Source organism: Anoplopoma fimbria, chromosome 20 (genome assembly GCF_027596085.1).
Source record: "Anoplopoma fimbria isolate UVic2021 breed Golden Eagle Sablefish chromosome 20, Afim_UVic_2022, whole genome shotgun sequence".
Classification (NCBI taxonomy): Eukaryota; Metazoa; Chordata; class Actinopteri; order Perciformes; family Anoplopomatidae; genus Anoplopoma; species Anoplopoma fimbria.
In genome coordinates this window covers 19,173,318-19,198,018 of record NC_072468.1, presented here as the reverse complement: position 1 = coordinate 19,198,018, position 24,701 = coordinate 19,173,318, and the positions used below count along the sequence as shown (strand labels likewise).

General features: G+C 37.6%; 3 protein-coding genes across 3 annotated transcripts; 2 read left to right on the top strand and 1 right to left on the bottom strand.

Annotated features, from left to right (window-relative positions):
• Nucleotides 1-2,900: 2,900 nt before the first annotated feature.
• LOC129109767 (apolipoprotein A-IV-like) lies at nt 2,901-4,390 on the bottom strand. Its single transcript, XM_054621898.1, has 4 exons — nt 4,333-4,390; nt 4,175-4,225; nt 3,842-3,992; nt 2,901-3,724 (listed from the first exon to the last, which is right to left on the bottom strand). Exons 2-4 carry the CDS (start codon nt 4,212-4,214, stop codon nt 3,148-3,150), a joined length of 768 nt encoding a protein of 255 aa, XP_054477873.1. The 5' UTR covers nt 4,215-4,225; nt 4,333-4,390; the 3' UTR covers nt 2,901-3,147.
• A 2,017-nt stretch (nt 4,391-6,407) lies between these two features.
• LOC129109787 (apolipoprotein A-IV-like) lies at nt 6,408-7,892 on the top strand. The gene is made up of 4 exons (XM_054621920.1): nt 6,408-6,465; nt 6,573-6,624; nt 6,775-6,925; nt 7,054-7,892. Exons 2-4 carry the CDS (start codon nt 6,585-6,587, stop codon nt 7,628-7,630), a joined length of 768 nt encoding a protein of 255 aa, XP_054477895.1. The 5' UTR covers nt 6,408-6,465; nt 6,573-6,584; the 3' UTR covers nt 7,631-7,892.
• Nucleotides 7,893-18,703: 10,811 nt separating this feature from the next.
• Nucleotides 18,704-23,416, top strand: LOC129109323 (meprin A subunit beta-like). Its single transcript, XM_054621353.1, is given in 12 exon segments — nt 18,704-18,717; nt 18,819-18,886; nt 19,195-19,312; nt 19,612-19,790; nt 20,089-20,290; nt 20,657-20,667; nt 21,268-21,426; nt 21,847-22,077; nt 22,218-22,362; nt 22,364-22,654; nt 23,003-23,172; nt 23,307-23,416. Coding segments are annotated over 12 exon segments (1,698 nt in total).
• The last annotated feature ends 1,285 nt before the right edge of the window (nt 23,417-24,701 follow it).

Genomic DNA, 24,701 nt, shown 5'->3' with positions numbered 1-24,701 from the left:
CTCAGCTTATTGCGCAATACATATTTGTTTAGTGGCAGAGAACAAGTGTCATGAGTCATCAGTGTGTTTCGCTGCCATTATTTATGATTAAAAAAGTGTTTAGCTCTGATTCTATCACTGCTTGTGTGTAATGATCTTTGCCCTTTAGGACTTGGCCTCTGCATTGTCAACCAGACTGTATTTTTTTTTTTTACAGAAACCAAACTTTACACGGGAACAAAGGTTAAATGGGTTGGCTTGGTCAGATAATTAGTGAAAGAACATGATAACGTTAGTGTGTGATAACCTAAAGGGGTCAACTGTGTGTTAAGCGCACATGACTGTACTTAAATGTATAGTTCAGCTATTGTGGAATGGATAAAATATTTCTCTGTTTCAACGGTAATCAATTAACAATGAGATGAAACAGGATGATAAATTTGAAGTAAGATAAGATAAGATTGAACTGAGTATGTTTAGTTTAGTATGTTTTAAAACCTTTGCACTTGATATTCCACGACAATAGTTTGTAGCGTGTGTCACTGCAGGAGGTGTGTCGCACACAGACAGATAATGTATGTTCAGCTCTATAACAAGTCCAGTCCAGTTGAAACACACAAACAAATCAAGATCAGTAATATAATCCCACTATTCTGCCTAAAACATTGTCACGCGATTACTTTTTTTGTTTTGTTTTAAGACATTTTTTCATCTCTACCAAGATACATTTCCAGAATGGCGATAACAGACATACACTATATATTTTGTGTTTCATTCTGCAGATGTGATGGACCAGAGTGACCTAACTACACATAAGCATCAACAAATGTTACCAACCAGACCCTAGAAACCCAGAATGGCGTGCCTGACTTTGCTGAACCTTCAGGATGAAGAGGCAGAGGACAAGCTGGGAAGTGAAACTGAGAGATTCTGAAGAAGCATGAGGTAATACAGTAAAATATCTGACACAGCCATTCCAAACCACAGTGGCTTCTCCTTTTGCTCCAAAATAACAGAGGCAATCATTGATGTGTATCAGGAGCAAATGTGTGAGGTTGTTTTTTTTTCGATGGTATGAACAAAAGTAACCCCAGCCTGATGATGGTTTCTGTAAGTGGCTTTGAAGAACTAGGTTTCTAGTTAAGTCTGGATGATCTCACCCCTCCAAACATGTGAAGAAATGAATCAGTGAGGTTACTGCAGTTTAGTCTGTGGGTCGAAGGTTTTTGAACTGGGCGTGCAAGTTCAGCATTGAGTGTTTTTCCTGCAGCATATCCTCCATCTATCTGATGGAGTGGTGAGAAGTCTGAGCAGGGCTGCTGTGTTTATATGCACGGTCTAACTGTAATGAAGGGGACACAGGTTTGATGCATAGTAGCTCATGTGTGCCCAGCAACAAAAATAACCCTGAGTCAGATTGCTGCTTGCTGTCATTAGGGTAAGCTAATGGTAACCTTTCCTTGCTAAAGAATGAAAGCCTCACGTTCAAGCAGAGCAGAAACTTGGTCGGTTGGCAACATGTTTCGATATTTGGCCGAGTATTAGTTTAAATCAGCGTAAATTACATCAAATTAAAGGATTAGCTTGACATTTTAGGAATTACGTTTGTTCGTTTTCATGCTGAGAGTTGGATAATAAGATTAATACCACTCTTAGTTTCTTACTTTCAGAATGCACATTGCACAACTCCTCAGTTTGCTTTAAACACCAATAAGCATCACCTGTTTGGCCATCAAAGGCATTTGTAAGTGATCTGCAGTCTTCATGGATTTGTTTTTCTTTATTTCTTCTATCCATCATCTCCCGTCTGATTGCACAATGCTGGAAAAGCACATCTTGTGCTGCTTTTCAGAATCTATTGTTGTTGTTTTTCTTTCTCTTTCATGTACTTAAATAATGATGTAATACCTGGGTCCGTAAAGCCCAAATCAAAATTTTTAAAGCTCTAGGTACAAAGTGAAACAAACTCGTATCAAGACAAAATAATTGTTAGAGTGTAGAACAACAAAAAAGGTCAAAAGGTGGGTACTCAATCCAGTGAAACCCAGTAAGTATTTGTATAAATACATCAGGAAAGGTATTACAACTTTTAACATGCAGATTGGAAATATAACCAGTAACCATCACATAATCAGAAATAATGGGAAATCTGAGCTGTGTGTGTTCTTGGAGGGGTTAATTGTGAGCAGAGTCTGGGACAAATGGGGGCAGAACCAAGGAATGTTGTTTGCCACTGGGTAAGGCAGCGTGGGAGCGATCTGGCAGCAGGGATGGAGGCACAAAAGGAAAACTAAAAAACAAGGGGGGAGCAGGACGTGTTTATGTGAACTTCCAGACTTGCAAAGGCAAACCTCAACATGCCCTATCCAAGACCCATAACTTAATCTTACAGGGGCGTGGCAGCGGGGGGCAAGATTGTACCACATGAACTGAACAACAAGAAAGGATTAATTCCATACTTACTTTTAAATGGAGCTTAAGTTTATTGCTTGTTTTACTACTGCCAAAAGTGAAGTATGTGCATTGAAAATGGTCGGCCGCTATGTTGCCCTGACCAGCACATGAATATATATGTATAATGTAGTGACTCTATGTGTTCACCAGGTGGCACTAGTTATTATCAAAGATTCTTGTTTCAGCCAGGCAAGTCTAAAAGTTTGTTAGTTTTTATGTTCATGTAAGAAGTTATGAACAAAATATACTTATTTTAAAGCTGATTAAAATGATCAAACCATTTATTCATGTGGATGAGTAATCATGTTGGAGATACTGTTTCGTTATCCATTTAACCACATTGTAATTACTGTTTTTCATGTGCTTTTGTTTATTTAATCTAACATAAAACATTTGTCTTCCTCAGACTTTACCAACACTCTTTATAATTTCAACAAGACTTTGTAAATAACCAACAGACTCACAAGTTTGTGTTTGGCCTTTATTTTCATAATATAGACAGAGTTCACAATGTTTGGTCACAGACCAACACTCAATATTTATTATATTTCTTTTCTTGTAGTACTTTAAAAATATTTAGTTTAAGAACATTTCAACTTTCAATACTACTGAACTTGTGTTGTTATATTATTTAAACATGTACATGTTGTGGGATCGGAGAATTGTGTTATTAAGATGCAGTTTCTTCCTGTTTAACTTGAGGTGGAGATTGACTTAGTTGGCTTTGGCAAAGGACTCGTAGAGGGAGGTGAGCTGGGCCTGGAGGTCCTGGGCGTAGGGGTCCAGCCTTGTCCTCAGCACATCAACGTAGGGGGCAGCCATTTCTTGAACCTGTTGGGCTCTCTGAGTCAGCTCACTTTGGAACTTATCCGTCGCGGGCGCCACACTCTCCTTGAAATTCTGCAGGTGCAGATCTATCTTCTGCTTCAGGTCCTCGGTGTAAGGCCCCAGCTGAGCCTGCAGATCAACCACACTCTGCTCCAAGTTGGTCTTAAGCTCCTCACTCTTCTGCATCAGGGTGGTCCTCAGTGCCTCAGTGTCCACGGAATCTGCGTAGGGGGCCAGCTCCTGTTTGAGCTGTTCCACTCTCTGCTGGAGCTGGGCTTTCATGTCTTCGGTGTAGGGCTCCAGCTTCTCCCTGGCAGCGCTCAGCTCCTGGTTCACGCGCTCTCTCAGCATTTCGGCCTCTGAGGTAACTTTGGTGATCATATCCTGGGCTGCGGGGGGAAGCTGCTCCTGCAGGGTGATGGCATACGTGCTGGCCACATCGGCACTCTCTGTCAGACGGGCACTAGACAAGAGAGTGAGCAGTGAGATAAAGTTCTACCTTGACTTAATTTTCTTGCGAGAAGGAATTGCATGTCTGTTAGCATCGCAACCAAGGTCACAATGGTCTTTTCTGACCTACCTGACATCCTGTCCAAACTGAGACTTCCTGATCATCTGGAGGGTGTCATCAGCTGTCTGGGTGGCTTTGGCTACATAGTCCCAGAAGGCATCAGTCACCACATCCAGCTGTGGTTTTGGTGCATCAGCATAGAAAAGGTTGGCATTACAGCCTGTTGGATAGATGCACAAAAACTTTAAAGAAAAGCTCAAAATATTTCAGCCTGATTTTAAATTTTAGGGCATTTCTACTATTACATATTTATCCTTTAGCAAGGCTTGCGGTACTGATCATACCAGTAAATCATTTGTAATGCTCCAAAAAAGAATAATGGTATTTTGTTATCATACTCACCGCTGAAAACAGCTAGGACGAGCACAGCAAGGACCTTCATGGTTCTTAGACCTTACAACAAGAAGATACATGGCTGGTTAGCACAGCATGTACACCAAGAAGTACCTCTGAAATGAAAAGCTGGGCTTCTACTCCGAGCCAAGTCTTCATCATCTTACCTGAGTTTGCGAGTGTATCTGCAAGTCCACTTGGCAACGCTTGTGCTCAGCTGGTGTGGTTCTACAGCTTATATAGCAAGCCAGACTATGATCCCAAAGTCCAGATGCTAGTGCCTTGTTGTCACCTTGACTCACCCTGCTATCCTCACTTACCCTTTGTGCCAGACAATTAATGTAGCACACATGCACCATCCCATACTGTTACACAAGAGGACTTATTAGCGTGGCATGTACCAGTTTACGTCAGAGTAGCTCATGGTTCTAGTATGTGTCTAGTCTATGTGTCAATCTGGCCAAAGGTTCGCAGAGTCACACACCTTCAGCCTCTGAATGATAAAGTAGCTGCTGATTCACACCAGACATGTCATGGACCACTTCTCTGAAACCACGTTTGAAGAGCAGCATTTTATTGTAGTTTACTATTATATGGACAAGAAACGATTCTACACAGGGTCTAAGACTTGAAACTAGAACATTTTATTGAAAATATTTGATCATTTTTGCCCTTCCTGTCAGTTATAATTTGTAAAGGTCTACAATTTGAAGAAGAAGCAGTTTTCAAAACGGACTTCTACTTGTATATAAAATGAGCACTATTTGATTTACTGCTGCCATAGAACACCTAAACATTAAGGTTGAACAGTGGATATTGATATTACCATAGTTTTCAAATGTTCATGCTAATCCTCTGCCCTCCCTATGCATTTAGGTACACAGCTAAATGCACTATACTGGCACCTCCAAAGATGGGTTATCATAATCAGATGTTAGACAGACTGTGGTATAAAGTTGAATTTGCACACTGAGATGTGCAATCACAAAATGTAGTTACGTTGAGCATCATGTGAGAAGAGAAATACAACATCATCACTTAAATTCAAGAGTAGGTCACTATAGATCACTTTTTAGCGAATTGCTCCAAATACAGAAACACCACCAGAGTAGCTCCTTTATACTATTTAAAAGTATGTGACTACAAGGCTTGCACTGGGGGTAGCCATCACTGAATAATGTTTGATTTAGAATATCTATTTGAGTGAAAACCATCGGATTGTGATGTTCGAATTTTGAACTGTTTTACTGCTATACAATTAAGTCAAACCTCCATAAGAAGACCACTAATCTGCAAACTGTTTCTTGTTCACTGTCAGGTTGTTTATTTAGTTGCATCTTGCACTTGTGGAGATTTTTTAAACCATCAGTCTACACTGTTTTTCAACAGACTTCGGTATCTTACATGCAAAAAAAAAGTGAGTAGTAACTGTTAAGTGTTCAAGAGGTGTGCTCCCATTCACTGCAAAGCAAAAACATCCATGTTTTTATGAGACAAATTTTATGTTTTTTAAATAGTTTTGAGATAAAAAAAAAAAGAATCTTTGTGGATGGTAAATCTTTCTTCAGCTCTATAGCTTATGCCACCCTCTCAGACGGAGAGTGACAACACTGTGTGATCTTAAAATGTCCTTTTTTTCATCTCATCTGCCTGTTGCTCTGAAAATAACTCTCACCATCTGCCATGAGTTCCAGTACGAAGGCTTAAAATGTAAACATGTCAGTGAAATACAGTCAGCTGGAATATATTGTATTATACTATATTTGCTGAATACTAAAATATGACATTATGTATGAATATGTTGAGCCTTTTTCACAATAAAAAAACAAAACATTTTAGTGCCTTGGGCTATTTTATACATGTTGGTTAACCCTCATACAAAGTCCAGTAGTGTAAGCATGCCAAGGTTGTTATCTGCAGGCTGTTAACACTAGACTGCATGGGCAGTTAATTGCTATTTCCTAAATGCTTTCTAGAGAGGGGTCGGAGGATAACTAGCGCAATAATTCTTGTGGTGTAAGATAGGCTTTATTGTTAGAACATTACCAAAAGCCAAATAACCACTTTATACCTTAAATATTGTGTCAGTGTGTCTGCATTGTAGCTTCAGCGGTCATTTGATAGTAGCCCGTAGAAGCACTTCAAACAGGAAGAGAGTCATTGTGACAACATGGAAGGGACTCCTGGACTTTGAGCTCTTGACTACAATTGTCATGTGGCTTCAGTATATATACATGGAAGCACCAGATTGAAGCACTCACAAACCTGCTTAACACTGAAATACAACAAGCCAACAGCAGGTGAGAATAACACTATATTTTAAAACAAAATTTTAAGCAGCAAATATAATTGTTGCAACACTTTTAATGCTTTTTGAAGGTTAACTGGATCATTCATTTTTTTTCAGAAAGACGCAGTCATGAAGGTGTTTGTTGTACTAGCTGTCGCAGTGCTTTCTGGTAGGTTGCAAGCTTTTCTGTTTTTGACTTGTCTTTTCTGTGTAGTCAAAGCTACAGTTTGGCATTACTCCAGCAAATAAGAGCATCAAAAATAACTGAATGGCTGAAAATCTGCACTGTTGTGAAACTGTGCTTATGTCCATTCTTCAGGCTGTCATGCCAACCTCTTCTATGCCGATGCACCCAAGCCACAGCTGGAAGTGCTGACGGATGCTTTCTGGGATTACATTGCCAAGGCCACCCAAACCGCTGATGACACCCTTCAGATGATCAGGAAATCAGAGTTTGGACAGGAAGTCAAGTAAGTTGTGTGACACACAGGACCATGATGACTTGGCCTGTTAGTGAAATGTGCCACATGGTGAATAAGATCAGAATGGTATTGCAAAAACCTCTGATGGTCTAACCCTGACTTCTTCTGTCTGTTAGTGCCCGCCTGGCAGACAGCACTGACATAGCCAGCCAGTATGCAGTCACCCTGCAGGAGCAACTTCCTCCAGGTGCCCAGGACCTGGTGACCAAGATCACAGCAGAGGCTGATGTGCTGAGAAATGTGCTCACCCAGGAGCTGAGCACTGTCAGGGAAAAGCTGGAGCCCTACACTGAGGACATGAAGACCCAGATCCAGCAGAGAGTGGAGCAGCTAAAACAAGAGCTGGCCCCTTATGCAGAGTCCATGGACTCAGAGGCACTGAGGACCACCCTGATGCAGAAGAGTGAGGAGCTTAAGACCAACTTGGAGCAGAGTGTGAAGGATCTGCAGGCTCAGCTGGGGCCTTACACCGATGACCTGAAGCTGAAGGTCGACCAGCACCTGCAGGACTTCCAGGATAGCGTTGCCCCCATGACTGAGAAGGTCCAGGTTGAGCTGAGTCAGAGAGCTAATGTGGTGAAACAGATGGTAGCCCCCTATGCGGAAGACCTGAGGGAAACGCTGGACCCCTATGCTCAGGACCTCCAGGCCCAGCTGATGTCCCTCTATCAATCCTTTGTCAAAGGAAACTAAGTCAACCTCAAATCCTGCTCCATCAGTTATTAAGATGCTGACCTTGTTGGGTCTACCTCTGTTTAAAGCATGACATATCTGAATTGTACTGTAAACAAAATTCAACTAATATTTATTACAAGGTGAAACGCAAACCTCTGCACTTTTCCAAAATGTAAATACTAAGTTTGTATTGTGTGTTGTGAACTTGGAGACTGTATTGTAAATTTTTTTGAAATGACTGTAAATTGACACAAATAAATAGAAGAATCTGGAAAATGTACATTTGTATCTGTAGTCTTTCATAGAATATGTGAATCTATGAAAAATCTAATAAAAATACAGATTTTTCTACAACATCATCTGTTTAGGAGCAAAGTGTTTTGACAAGCTATCCTGAAAGTACACATAAATAGAGTATGATTATTACATAAAACAAATAGAAGGCCTACTATGGACAAAAAACACAGTGTGACAAGACCTAGTTTTTTCCCGGGAGACAACTACTATTTCTCCCGTGTCTTAACATGTCCTCGCTCCTGTCACAGTTTCGTCTCATTCTAAATCCAGATGCAGACTGTTGTTCTTAATCGAGTACTTGTCAACGCTTGCCACGAAACTGCACCTTCATGGTGTCAACACTAAAATCGTGAAATGTCTGTGAGAAACGTGTCGAACCATTTTGATGTGAGAGAGACCTAGACAAGTCAGTTATGGAATTACATAATGGGCATATAAAACAAAAAAGCTTTTGCTCTAAAAATCTAATGACTTCTGATTTTGATCAATTTATAAATACATAATTGTTTTGATGGAACTTTAAAAAAAAAAAAAAAAAAAAAAGATTTATGTGATAAAAACCTTGTTTGCCAACCTCTTATTGTTGTAAATATACAGTGCATGGCCTTATCCTCATGCTATTGACCGTGCCAGCATCCAACGTGGAGGGTCAGAGTCCAATGACAATACCACTGCACTGGAAAAAAAGTTGACTCATTCTTGAGATATATAGATATCTCAAGTAATATCACAAATTATAAACTTGACTCTCTGGGGATGTTTTACAGTGAACTTTTTTTTTTTTCATCAGGCTGCAATGACTAATAGTTAATGCACTTCTAAGATATAGCCTAAGATTGTAGTTTTTCTAGTTTTTTCTAACCTACAATTCCCTAGAATTCAATCTCCCCTTATTGTAATTGCAGCCATTTAAAGTGCTACATTCAGTGGGACACTGCTTTTCATACTACTGCAAAACTCTGTGAGACTTTACAAATGCAGATCTGATCTCACATTTTCATGCTCCAGCCTGTCTTTACATCTAATTAGCACTTGTATGGGCACCCAGAGTAACTGCTCACACTGCATTATCAGTCAAAACCGCCAAAAGGCATCGTTAACGCATTGATCCCAACGGCCCCTTTCTAATACAGGAAGCTAGACGCATGTCTGTTCCATTCAAACAACAACTCAGACCACTGAGAGGAGGGAGGTGTTCTGTGACGCAGACACGTTTCTTTGAACAAGAACCATCTTGCTTTAATCACTGTGGTGATAAACCGAGATTCACTGTTGTTTTGAAAGAGATAAGAGGTTGTTAGCGGACTGTTGCTGCTGGTTTGATAAGCAGATTGGTGCTTGTGGAGATGAAAAGATGGCTGTCTCATGTCCATGGGAGATTGTAAATGTTCTTAGGCTGTGTTGTTTGCTCGATCTTGTTGTTCCCCATGAGCTGGTCTGATTTCATTACAGGATTGTTATGTGGAGATGATCCTGTAGAGGTTCACACAATATATATAATACAATCCAACAGCCCTGACAGAAATACTCAAAGCTACTGTTTATACACTGTTGAAACTGTCTTGTGTAGGTTTTCTTTTCACTCGTTGCCTAACAATGTTCAACCTTTAATCAACAGCTCCAGTCACTTTCAAACTAGAATTGACTACTATAAGCCTAAAAAAAGCTGTATCATTTAGAGAGCATTGATTTGGACTGTGAAATATTGTAAGTATACTGTGTACGTATGTGGCCACTGTAAGGCAAGGGTGAATCATACAGTATATAAATAGTAGTTGGTTTCTTTATCTCTGCAATACTGGTTTCAACAGAGAACTCGTGCATTAATAGCACATGAGCTGGAGTTGCTGCCCTTAAATTCCAGTGGTAAAAAGTGACTTCATTTGTTTACGCAAGCGCTGTAGTTTTGAGGTACTTGTAGTTTACTTTAGTACTTCCATTTTCTACTCCAACTCTACTACATTTTAAAGGGAAATATTGTACTTTTATTTTGTTACATTTAATTAACAGCTTAAGTAACTTCTCATATTTTCAATACTAAATATATGACCAGTTTATAAAATATGTAACAGGGCTTTAGCATAATAAGACCACAACTAATAATAAGAATGATGATAATAATAATAATAATAATAATAATAATAATAATAATAATAATAATAATAATAATAATAATAATAATAATAATAATACATGAGGAGTGACTTTGCCTAATGAGCATTTTTACTTTTAATGTTCAGCACTTTTTGTTGCTAGAGCTCTAACATAACATTTAAATAGAGGACTAGTACTGGATTATGTTTACACAGTGGTTTTGCTACTTTAACTTAAGTGAACGATTTAAACACTTGTTCCACCACATGATTGTAGACACAAAACCCCCATGATGTCTGTATGTGTGCGGAGGCTTTAAGTCTTTACACAGAAGCCTCGGCCATATAATTGTTACAGTTGTGCTTCATGCAACGCTGGGATGTCAGTGTCACCTGTGGCAATAGAAGAGGCTGGACTGCCACCCAGTGGTGATTCTATGACACGGCAGCATAAGAGCTTGAGTGTAAATGAGATATTTCAAATGTATTTATTATCATTTTCATTTATAATCAGATTTATATATTTAATTGTAGTAGGTTTTCACATGCAATTGTTTTGCTTCGGCTTATTGGTGCACATTAATAACATTAATATGGTAAGAAATAAAGTAGTATTGCAAAAATCAAGAAAATCAAAAATTTGTATAGAAATGTGCCTGTACAAAGGTTCACAGTAAAAAACATGTTTTTAAATGTACAGAGATCCCATATACATGCATTAATGTAACCCATATACAGAAGTGAAGCCGTTAATGTAGCATGAAGCTTCCATAGGAGGGGATAAGAGTCCATGTCAGTAGGGATCATCTGCCTAGTTGATGAGACCAGTTGCAGATGGAAAGAAACTGTTGTTATGGCATGAGGTTTTGGTTTTCTTATTGTGACTGTTGCAGCTCACTAATAACTTGGTATTGAATGCTCTTGAGTTTGTGGTTGGCTGTTCTATCTTGTCACACAGTGTTAACACTTTTGCGGTAAAAGGAACTCTGGCCGACAAAACACAAGGCCCAATACTGCACCTTACAGAAAGAATGTAAGAACATGTGTTTTAAACATGAGGAGTTTAACCAGCATTCAAAGCAAGTTTGAGGAAGTAATCAGGCCTGACTACATAGAGTCTGGACTACATAGAGTCTGGACAACGCCAATGTCGAGTGTTTTTAAGTTTGCAAGAATGAATGGACACAACTTTCCATGTGAACGTAACCTTTTCCAATTGGGATGGAAAAAAGTTTGTATCGAGTTCAAAAGCAAAATGTCATAAATCATTTAGTTTACTGAGGCAGTGAAATTTCATTATTTTATCAGTTTGTTCTTTTTTTTTGACAATGTGGTCAGAAAACCTCTTTATCAGCTCAGAAAACAACATTGTTTTATCAATTTGGTACTTCATTACGTGGCTGCATGGTGGTGTAGTGGTTAGCACTGTCGCCTCACAGCAAGAGGGGCCCGGGTTCAATTCCCTGGCTAGACAACCTTCTCTGTGGAGTTTGCATGTTCTCCCTGTGTCAGCGTGGGTTCTCTCCGGGTTCTCCGGCTTCCTCCCACAGTCCAAAGACATGCAGCTTAGGTTAATTGATGACTCTGAAATTGCCCGTAGGTGTGAATGTGAATGTGAGTGGTTGTCTGTCTCTATATGTCTGCCCTGTGATAGGCTGGCGACCTGTCCAGGGTGAACCCTGCCTTTTGCCAAATATTACAGCCCATTGACAGCTGGGATTGGCTCCAGCACCCCCGCGACCCTTAACTGGATAAGCGGTTACGGAAAATGGATGGATGGTACTTCATTACCATTTCTAATTTTATTGTAATTGCTTATAAAAGTTTCAGAGGTCAGCTATAGAAAATAATACATTTGTTCACAATGGACTTAAATGCTCTATTTCTGTGATAAGTCCTTTTAGATTTGTGTTCTTGGAGTTTCATATCACTATGTTTATAACGTAGGTCTTAAAGGGAGTAAGACCTCTGCGGTATTTGGAACCATTATACTGTACATTTCTTTGTCTGTTAATTACTTTTTTAACAAGTTCACTTAAAGAAACAATGGATGAACAAACAGGCTTAAAGGTGCCGATGAATTAATAAATGTAGCCAGTAATGAACAGCTTCAGTCACTGTTACAATTCAATTAGGTGCTCGACTTTTATTTTTTTAAGGGGTGTTGGTACCTTGAAATTTGGTACCTTGGTAAATTTTTATGATCTTAGCGAATAAATTATTACTTTACTGTTCCATGCAACCAAAGCAAAAAACAATAAATATAATTTCAGAAATATTAAACACCATTTTGTCTTATAGATTATTAAAGTATTCAACTAAACGACTGAGACCTGCCTGAGCCTCAGATATGGTCTTACTTGAACCAAGCGACTCTGATGCAAACAGATAAGAGGGAACCTGTCTAAACCAGCTGCGGGTCAAAACAAAACAAAAATGAATACATAGAAAGAATGGTAAATAGTGGGTGCAGGAGACTGTATGTAAAGAATGTGAAAAGTGTGTATTACAAAGTGCCCCATACCTCTTTTGACAGCTTGGAAACTGGAAAGCTGTTCATGTCCAAATGAAGGTTCAGGTTTATGTATCTGATGCATCTCAACATGTAAGGATCTTTTTAGGTTGCTTATAAGTACAATTACTGTTTAAAGGACATTTTGTGTAAATATAGAGTACTCTGTACAGTTTTAATTCCAGGGTCACCCTTTTTCAAATTGCCTAAAGTATATACATTACTACAATAACATTATCACTGTTGTAACCACAAAAACTTCTCATCCGTCATGTTTTCTAAAAACCGCCCCTGGTTCAGGTTGCTTTGAGACCACAGTGAAAACCTGTGAAAATGTAAGCAAATTAGGAAACAGTTTGAAACAAACACAAATTATAAATATTGTGAAAATGAGGAGGATGAAGCTACATATTTTTCTGTTTTCTTGGTGTACATGGTAAATGATGTACATACGTGAAACCAAAAAAAACTGATGGCTTTCCTGTGTGTTTTTTACACTTGCTTCATCTTGCTTTTCCATATTTCACATTTTACATTTTCTTCATCTTGCTTTTCCACATTTCACATTTTACACTTGCTTCATCTTGCTTTTCCACATTTCTTCATTACCTGGCCCCCCACGGTAAAACAAGACTACAAGGCTGTACTTTGGCAAAGCATTGCTAACATGCTTAAAATGTCATGTAAACATGCTGATGTTTAGCATGGTATAATATTTACCAAGTTTAACATCTTAGTTTGGCGGGTAAGCCTTTTGAAGGAATAATATGCAGGAATTTCCTATACAACAATGTTTAAACTGATCCAAAAATAATCCCTCTCAGTCATCACCCATGACCCTCTAGGAGTGTGTGGTGGTTTCTGTGTTTACAGAGACCCTGACCTCTAACTTTTGACGTTTTAACGTTGAAGCGTGCGCCTTTCCTGCAGGGTTGTGCGGAGGTGCGAGTGTGTTTGTGCTTTAGAACAAACACACGAGCCGACGAGTGGCCAACTTTTAATGTGATGTGATTACAAACACTAACCGACAAACGTAACATGTTGCACCTTTAACAACTCTAATTACTTTTTTTGAGCATTAAACACAAAGTATAGCTGTGGAATGTCATTGGTCATGCTTGTAATTTGTTATAAACAAAAGTATTGTACAAATTAAGATTTTTTCAATTAAAAAAATAAAAAGATTCAAATTTGCTCTAGAGTAAACGTCGCCAAAGTCATTACAATTCATACTGAGGGGGACATGGCAATCCAGCTAAATAGGCCTAGTTGTGCTAGACATTTAATTAAACATCTCAAACGTTGAATTCATGGTGGAACTAGAGGAAATGTCTGGGGATCTCCAAAGTTATTAAAATTATAAAGCATTATCTGGGAAACACGGATAGCTGTTTCAAATATCATGGCAACCCATGAAATTGTTATTGAGATATTTCAGTCTGGTCCAAAGTTGTGGACCGACCCACTACAGACTGACATTGCATTCTTTTAAATCATCAGCATTGCTAAAATGTAGCATGAGCTTCACCAAACCAAATGTAGCATAAGCGTCACCAAACTGTCCACTTTAATGCCAAGAGATCGTCTTTGAGTCATAGTTCAGACATGGTATCTGTCATCATGATTCTTTCATGCATTGAACTGTAATAAGTGAAACAAAAGGACCTCCACAGCATAGTTAAACACACTGTGTCTCCTCGATTTTAGTAAGAAAAAGGGCTATGTAGAGGGCTCCTTTGTGCTCAATTGTCTGCTGCTTATTTAGGTGCCAAAGTACACTGACATTTACTAAAAGACCCTTTTTTTATTCTCAATTGCAAAAAAAGGGCCTATATTACTTATGCAATAGCTTACAGACTATACTGGTGTTAGTTTAACTGCTGTCGCAAAGCAAGAACAACTGGTTGGAGGGGCTTGTGTAACAAAGTAATTTAGGAAGAAATGGAACACCTGAGGTCTGCAAACCCTTTGATTAAGCTGTCAGACAAACTTAGTACAGTCAATTGCAAAATTCAGTGGTGAAATGTAAATGAGTACATTTACTCAAGAACTGTACCTCACTGGTTTTTAGGTGAATGTACTTTACTTCAGTAATTCTATTTACTTTTACTTATACTGCAATACAGAGGACACTATTTTACTTTTTACTCCACCACATTTATTTGACAAATTACTAAATTACTTTGCAGTTTAAGATTAATGTTGCAAAGTATAATCAAGAATTTAATTATGATGTATTACTACACACTACTCTCTCTCTCTCTCTCTCTCTCTCTCTCTCTCTCTCTCTCTCTCTCTCTCTCTTTCTCTCACTCACTCTCTCTCAACCCAACTGGTTGAGGCAAATGACAACCCACCCAGAATAGTACTTTAAATATTAACTTTACCTTAAATAAAATATTGAATGTGCTTTTACTTAAGAGAGTATTTCTACACAGTGGTATTACTTTAAATTGATATAACCCCGATATATGTCTTTCACTGTAACCACTCGACTACCATGGGTTTCCCAAAACTGTATTTTCTGGTGCAAGAAGACATTGGATTTTTGCTGACAATGCATCAGTCCCATAAAGTAGTGAAGAAAACAGTAAAACGTTGGCACTATGATTTCATTTATATAGAGAATGTTTTGTTTAAATTAAAAAAAAAACGTAAAAATAAACACCCTGATAAATTACAATATTTTTGAAAATTCAGAAGCAAAAAAAAAAGAGCTTGTACAGCAAGAGAACAAGTCGTATGAAGTGTCTGATTGAGTGTCTAGCTGGTCTACAGAATGTGAAGTCTTGACACATTTTGACAATCCCAAAATTCAAGTACAATATTTAATGTTCCATTGAACTACTTGTCTGCACGATCGCAAAAAATGTGTTCTCTAAAAACTCTTAAAACGCTGCACTAAGTATAAATCACATATAAGTTGGGCACTATTTTGTTGTAGAACATGCATCAATTTCTTATATGGAGAATTGCAACTTCTCCAAAGATTATACCTGTGGGATGAGCCATTGTGGAAAAGGTTTGACCAAATGTTGGAGGAGAATGAGCTTTGCTGCTGGCATGCCATTTATTGACCAAACCATTCTCAACAAGCCTGGGGGTAAAGCCTGATTAAATATTGCCTTAAAATGAACTTTTTTTTTCTTTCTTATGAATTACAGCTGATATCACCATAGCAGAAGGCAATGGGTACATTTCAACATCTAAAGTTCCAGGATGAGAGAGACTCTACAGGAATCCTCTGCCCTCATGGGTCAGATCAATGGTGAGGAAAACTTACAGGGCCATGAGATGCCACTTTCAGAGGAAAAGCCACCGTCATGCTAATGGCTTTGTGAGGTTTTAGTAAGTCACAGCGGTGCTTTGAACTAAATTCTAGCATTAGAACGCGAACATGCTCACAATGACAATGCTAAAATGCTGATTTTTGCAGGTGTAATGTTGACCATTTGTTTAGTATGTTAGCCAGCTAACATTACCAAATTAGCACGAAACACAAAGTACATCTATGGCTGATGGAAATGTCTTTAGTTTTGCAGGTATTTTGCCACAAACAAAGTATTAGACTTATTAAAACTAGACCTGAGGATTCAGGGAGTAACTTAAATTTAAATTCATCCTAAGACTAAACTCTTTAGTATTCATGCTCTGGGCACAATGAACATCTGTACCAAATTTCATGGCCATCCAAATACTGTTGAAATACTTTGCTAAAAATCTGAAAAATGTCAACCTGATGATGCCACTAGGGGAAAAGGACTTGGCCCATGTGACACAGGTTGAGTTTAAAATACTTCATTAAATACACAGGTAAACTTTTAATGTCATGGACTTTTGCCAAATCATTCTGAAATCTTCAAGTAGTGAACCTTTACATTCACCTTTGATGTGCAAAGCTAACATTCACATTGTGATTCTTTAGTTAAGACATAAAAGCTGATTTACAATGATGCCTTAAACCCCTAACTTGATGTGCCAGATGTTTAGTTATTCAGAACCGTCTGAGAAGCCGTCAATAGATACTGTTTGGAAAAGGGCAGGCACTTAAAATAAATACTGATGATTTATATTGAGGAAACCCTTCAGTGCCTTTCTTTGCTCTTTTTTTCATGAAGAAATACTGTCTGGTTCTGATATAACTGATACTAACTTCAGCATCTACTCTAACGTCTTTATGAGCTGTTTGTATTTTTGAACAAACAGTCAAAAGACAATCAAATCTGACATTTTGTAGCGATTTGTTTGGCTCAGTAATACTGATATAATACGGTCACAGCTTTTTGTTTACAGAGTATTTTACAATGACTTTGAACGCAGCTCAGCCAATCATTATCAAGGACCTGAACTATCTGTTTGATAACATTACTTTTTAAAAATAATTGCTCACATTGGGCAATTGTTCTCTTTCATGACTTCACCTTGTCATGTTTTTGTTAAGAAATACAAATCAAGAAATGGAGATTATTTCAACCCTCAATCAGAAGGGCCCCATCCTCCCTTTTTTATTTATTCATTCAGCGAACAGCTTTATGTTGTTGTATGGAAAGAGTAAACCAAACTTAATTACATGCTATTAAGATATATTTCCTATTTTCAGGGTTTTTGGTTGTATTATGTTAGCTTGCAGTAAATGTGTATTAAAGTTCCTTCTAATGTGAAAGCTGAAGCTATTATTGCTAATAAGTCCCCTTATTTGTCATCAGCAGATTTTTTTGTCAATCAAGAAGGGATTAAGTACAATGCAATACATAAAACAAACCAAGCACCAAGTCATTTGACAGAGAAAAAAAGAAAACACAAGAAAGCAATACATATCCAAAAGACAAAACAGCAACAAGGCTCCCAATGACATAGCAACCAACAATCAGTGGCATACAATGCATTGCACACATATGTTTTTTACATCTATTAATACATTTGATAGCTCTATGAGACAGGTGAGACATGAGTATGGGATATTCTCTTGCAGTACAGGACATTCTAAAATCCTTAATGTGCACTTAACAAACAATCTGATAATGTGCATGCATTGACAAACCCTGTGACAATGACAAAAGCAATGGTTCAAGTACTTGGAAGGAATTTTAACTATGTTGCAAGACTACAACTGTCTTGAAACTCTCTGAAAATGTTTTTATTTGTTTGTTGATGGCATACTCGCTTAAAACTCTCCTCTTGCAGCCAAAGCTTCTCATGTGCAGCTGAGGGACAGATGACCGCAGAAGGTAAGCTCAGATGAGCATTTTCTACCCTCTTTAAGTACAAATTAAACAAACAGAATTTTCAAATTGATTAAATATAAAATGTGATATATGGTTGCTTTATTCTGCTTCATTAATAGCATATATATGTATATCTTTGAATATTTCATGTGTCTTCATATAATCTCTGTTATGTGTGGTGAAGATTTAAGTTTGGTCCAAGACACACTACAAGGATGAAAGGCTTCATTTGGCAGTTTCATCAGCATTCTCCCGAAACACAGTAAGAGTTACCTTATCTTTTTACTTTTTGTCAAATTATGATGTATTTCATGCTACAAACGTGTTTAATTATCTACATTTTTTTTAACAAATACTAATTAATTAAGTATTTATTCTGATGGATATTTGGACTTCTTGACTCTTGCAGTATTTGCTTTCATATTTACTTCATCTTCTTTTACTATGTCCATTGTTGTCCACCAAAACATCAAGGCAATTTCCTTGTATATGAAAACCTGGCAGGAAAACCTTTTTCTGATTTCTGATAGCCAGCAAATAGAATTCAATTAAGTTATTTCCTGTATTTTATGTTGTATATCTACAAATTAAATTGGAACATATGTCGATGTAATCAAATATGATTCTTTACAGAAAAGAATGGAGATAGTGGGTAAGTTATTTTTTTTTATATTCTGCATTTTATTTTATAGAACCTATCGAAGTTAACATAATTATTTTTAATGAATCAATGTTACTTAGTAAGGCCGCATCTCATCTGTTTTTGTAGATATCGGTGAAGACAAGGACATACCAGATGCAAACAAGGGTAACGTTAAACATCTTCATATCATTCAATTTGCTTTGTGGTGGGATTGTTTTGTCAAGTTCTTATTTGGCAGAGCGCCTTTGTTGTGGCCTCATACTGTCGTCAATTATTAGTTACTAACCTTTTATTTTTTTGCCTTAGATTCTTTATTACATGATGATATTCTGGAGGTGAGTTTTTTGGCTCAATTATTAAGATGATAAACATGCATGAATGAATTTTTTGGGTCACCTAATACATTTCTAATAAATCAGTCACCGAACACACAAAGGAGTGTCATTCTTGATGAGAGCAGGCTGTGGACATCCCCAGTACCATATGTTTTGGAAGAAGACCTTGGTAAATATTTTATCTCCTGTACAATAACCCAGAATATTTGTCAGTGTTAAGAGAAAAAAAACATGTCCTGTTGTCACATGTCACAGAGTAGGAGTAGGAGCAGCATAGCAGTAGAACATTGATGTGAACAAAACTACTTAACCTGTAGTTGTGCAAAACAACCCCTCCCCAAAAAATCTAAGGAGTAGGAAGTAGGAATTTGTGAAAGCAGTGTCTCAACAAAAGCAAGAATAAGTCATCCATACATTGCACTTACATTGTCATTTCTTTGTTCTTCCTTATTACACAATTGCCACACACATGTGAAGAGATGAACGCTAAAGGAGTCATCCTGAAAGCCTTTGATCAGTTCAGGTTGAAGTCATGCATTGACTTCAAACCATGGGACTCTGAGAAGTATTACATTTCTGTCGATAAGTTACAAGGGTATGTATTGTAGGTTGTATTTTTCTTAATTTGTATGTGTTTTTTGTCCTTATCTTTCTTGTTTGCTTCTTTTATCCACAAAAATATCAACATTAGTGCTGCTAAGGCTTGACCATGTTTGGCAGTGTGTAATAGAGCTTGTGAGATTCATCATTGTTTGTGCACATTTGATAAATATGATTGTTTTTCTTTTTCGAACAGATAGCTCCTATGCAATGATTTGAACTTGCTCCACGTATGCGTTGATAAATGAGACCCCTGGTCAGATGAGTACTGATGAGTGCCTTTTCCTGTTTTAGATGTTATTCATATATTGGGCGAAATGTCAAAACCAAGCAGCCACTATCTATTGGGAGATTTTGTGATGAGATTTCCACCATTGAACATGAGTTCCTCCATGCTTTGGGCTTCTACCATGAACATTCCAGATATGACAGAGATAATTATGTGACCATTGCATTCGAGAACATCCAAGCAGGTTGTATTAAGACTTCCTTGTAACATTTCTGTTCTTTATATGTGTCATGCCAAAATACATTTTTGATGTCAAAACTAAATTAATGTCTAAATGAAAACAAATGCTTTACATTATTCCAAAATACTTATTAACATCTTAATGCTTAGTAAAATTGTAGTTTCACAGTGAATTTGTGTTTGTGTTGAGACTTATCATTTGGCATTTAATTGTAGTATGACTGATGTGAGCATGTTTAGATTTCTTCAAATTTTATTGTCAAATCAATGATTTGTGAATAATACTTTTTAATTTCATCTAGGTTTTGAGATGGATTTTCTAGATGTTAGCAACCAAACCAGCACCACCCAGGGCTTCCCGTACGACTACTTTTCAGTAATGCACTATGGAAAAAATGCATTCAGCAGTGGCAATGGGTCAACAATTATCACCAAAGACCCAAAATATCAGGATGTTATAGGTCAAAGACTGGAAATGAGTCCCAGTGATGTTCTGGAACTGGAGTTTAATGGGACCAACCATTTTTAAATTCTAGTAACAAAATCACTCTGTGTGATCATTATGTCCACGAAAAGTAATTGATTGCAAAAAGTCATTCTCTTTTAAGTCTTTTATATGGTTTTTTTTACTATTTCCTTAGTCTTCCATAAACACTTTTAGGGAGTCAGGAACCTTTGTTTCAACCAGAATAGTCAGAGTCTACATTTATCATTGCCTTCCAAAATGACTAATATGTAGGATTTCCTGATCTGGTTCCAAAATCAACAGGTGAATACTGTTTGTCAGTACTTAATAAAATAGCAAATAATGGCCTTTATAAAAAGATTACTCGTATGCCCATTATCCAATCTGCCACCTCTGTAGTTAAGGTTTGAAGCAGGTGTAGGCAACTAAAACTACTTGGTTAAGGTTAGAGAAGGATTGTGGTCGCGGTTTACCAAAACCAACGTAAGAGACTATCATCCACTCAAGCTACTCTCCCAAGAGATTTTGCAGTGCATGATAACATCAGGCTATTTTCATCCTTGGACCTGACAAACAAAAGTCATTCAAAAAGCCCCAAGAAGTCCTAGTTATGGAAGTGCACAACAGAGGTAATTTTTAGAGATAAATTTATATATAGCTCAATGCAAAAATTCAACATTTTGAGAAATGCGTTGGGTTTTTTCCCGCTGGCGAGTTAGATAAGAAGATCAATATCACTCTAATGTTTGGTCGTTAAATGGAATGCTAAAACTGGTTACTGGTTATTAAACAGGGCAAAACTGCTAGCCTGGCTCTGTTTACAATACAAGCCTAAACTAACGCTACACCACACTAACATTTAGTACCAATAAAACGTATGGTTGAAATTCAGCTGAAATACACCATGAACTGATGATTCTTCTGTATACTTTAACAAAGAATCTTTCACATTTTGATTTGATACCCTCAAGCTATTAAATATTCCTCAATTTTGTGTTTTCATTCACCTCCACAGACTCTACCATTGCATTTAAGATGTACTGCGGCTTCTCTAATGGGAACAAGTGTCAAATGAATCGCTGTTCAAATGCTGGCAGTGGCTGGGAAATGGTAACAGAGGTTTACGGTGGTCCAGCGTCTGACCACACCGATCTACCAAGTGGAGGGGATTATGGTAAGATTTCTATATTAAAAGTTTTCAGTTTGCAAACAGTTTAATTTGATACAATTATTGGGGTTCCATGTTTAGAAGAATGCTTGCGATGATTGGCAGCGAACAAAACCATACAAAGTTTATACTAGATCAGGGCACAAAATGGATCGATTAAAGGTATCGTTTGACTGGAGACATTTTGATACTAGTTGGTACTTCATTATTTTGGTCGATACCTTAAATGTATTGAGTACCGATGCCCTGTCCTAATAATTAAACAGATTTTTTACCAAAAAAACTAACTTTGGAGTGGGACAAAATTGCTTTGAAGACAGTCTGATGTAAATCTTGCTGATATCAATTACTTAAATTGTTAACCTTATATTTAGAAATGACATTTGAAGGTCTACCATAACGTTTTTTTGAACAACAACATTCTAGGTAATGATACAGGTTACTTCATGCATGCTAGCACAGCATCACTTCAAGAAGGAGACTCAGCCTGGCTAGAGACCCAGAAGATGAGACCCAATAGGGATTGTCATGTCCAGTGTCTCCAGTTCTACTTTTACAACAGTGGACACATGTCAGACCACCTTAACATCTGGATCAGAGAGTTTCAAGATGAATGGGACATCTCAGGAACCCTCCGTCTCATGGGACAGATCTCTGGTAATCTCAAACTGTAAGATTATTAAATATCATCTGCTCTAAATGGTATATAAGACACAAATGTTTGAAAGCTATACCTTCTAGTGCAAGTATTAATTTTCAAGAAATGTAATTAAGTCATCCCAAAACTTTTCCTCTAGGTCCACCAACATTTTACTGGCAACTCAAGCATGTTACCCTGAATGCCTCCAAGCACTTCCAGGTGGAGTTTGAGGCTCGTAAAGGAGCAGGAAGCTCTTCAGGCGGCTTCTCAATCGACGACATCAATCTGTCCGAGATCGATTGTCCACTTTACCATGCAGTTGAATGATTTTGAGAACTTTTTGAACAATAGTTACTATGGAACCACTCTATACAGTCAACGGCACTACTCCGAAGGTGGCTATGCTTATGCGGTTGGTATTGTGCTGGAGGAAGGATTTTTCGGACTGTTTGCGCAACTCTTGTCTGGTGAATATGATGACCAGCTGGTGTGGCCTTGCCCACAAAGGCAGGTGACCTTCAAAATGCTAGATCAGAACCCCAACATCCAGCTGCAGATGTCCAAGCAAAGGAGTATCACCAGTGACTTAACCACATTAGACAATGGTAAAAAAAAAAAAGTCACCAACTTAGCACACTATATGTAACATTATTTCCTCTGTGGTTATTTTAAAACTTTATTACACTTGTGACATACATATAGGTAGATACATACAATTTGACCTCTGCATCTATCCCATCCTAAGCATTTGGAGTGTGCTGCTGTAAAGCAGCCGGGGAGCCACCTGGGGTTTATTGTCTTATTCTGGCACACTTAGGCATGCTGACAGCAGGAGCCAGGGATTGAACTGCCAGACTTTGGGTTAAAGGACGACTCGTTCAAACCTCAGGGCAGCCACCACATTTGCCCTTAATGACCTATATGCTTTCTATAAACAGGTACCTATCAATGGGACAATCCTCGTTATATTGGAACTCCATACGTAGATGACAATGGTGAGACCATTTTTGCCGGACCCCTGCTTGGCAAACGTTATTTTGCCGATTACGAAGAAATGAAATCCAGAGACTTCCTCAAGGGAGGGAGCGCCATTTTTGTCTTCAGCTTCCAAGGTAGGTTGATAGAAAATGTTTTAACTGCATAACAAGTCTCTTTTGAATTCTACAGCAAATTTGTTTGAAACATTACTTTACACCTAAGAGGAAGTTTTGTTGTACATGATTACTGAATTTTCTTCTTTTGTTAGATCTCACTCCTCTCGGTAGAGGAAGTTCTCTACCATGTCCTAAAGTGGAACCAGTGAAGATTACGCACCCTCCTAGAGATCAGGAAAATGGCCCATGCTCATCACGGTAGGACATTGTGTGATCAATTAAGTACATTTTCAGCACTGAATACTACTTATGTTAAAACAATAATTAAATAAAGAATTATGATTTTAATGTTACTTTTCTGATACGCATTTCACAGGATCTTATCTACTACCCTTCTACCTCCTAAAACAACAGATAAGAGGTAATATGATTTACTGATGCACGTTACACTTGCAGATATTTGTTAGCAGTAGAAACAGTGGGCTTGAAAAGCTTAATTTGATGTTGTTGGTGCTAGTAAACTAGTTACATAAACAGGTCTCTATGTTCAGAAATATGTAAATGATAATGTATTTATTTATTTAAAGAAATTGCATTGAAAGATGGCTACAATAAGTAAATCTAAATTAGAGTACAATAGTGTACACATTTTGTCCGGGACCTTTACCATAACACTGTCAGGCAAGTGGAAAAAAAACTTTAAATTAATCCATTACTTTCTTTCTGCTGCAGCATTTTTGGTTTCTCTGCTGGTTTGGTCTGTTCTCCTGTCCTCACCCTCCTGCTAGCATTGATGATTTTGATACCTTGATGTACATCTCCACCCGTGCACATCTCACCCTGGATGGGATCAGTCAATTTGCCACTGGCTGAATAATTCGGCAATTCCTTACTTTTTATTAGATTTATTTAGTTGTTTCTGTGGTTATATAGACGACTAATAAAAAAAAAAAAAAAAAAAAAGGTGTAATAGGTAAATAACTATTGGTAAATACTGTAATTTGGGAATAGTTTTAGAGTCACAATTATATTGCCATATGTAACAATAAATTGCATGTCTGTTCTTCCGTGGTGTTTGGTGCTGTGGCCATATATTTTGGGGGATTTGGAATTAATCTTAAAAATGTACTCCTATTTCTTATGGTTCTTATTGAATAAATTATCACTGCAGTGATACAAAAAGTATCACTGCTTTTATTACTGGCTTATATTGTTTTCATATTACATACTGTAGATTAACAGTATTATGTGGAATTGTATAACTGTCCTTGTACAGTGGTTCTCCAAAAATTGCATATTTGAGTAATAAGGAGTGGAAGGTAGTCTTCGAAACATAAAGGTGGGAAAAAAGCATTGTAGGGTGGGTGCTAAATATTTTTTTGTAAATGTGACTTGCCGACTATGAGATTTTTTACAACATAATACAATATGACATTTTTATGACATAGTATACTGTGACATTTTCTTATGACATACTATACTACTATAATGATATTTTCACGACATACTGTCATGAACTAGTTCACGCTTCAGACAAAGGAGTGGAG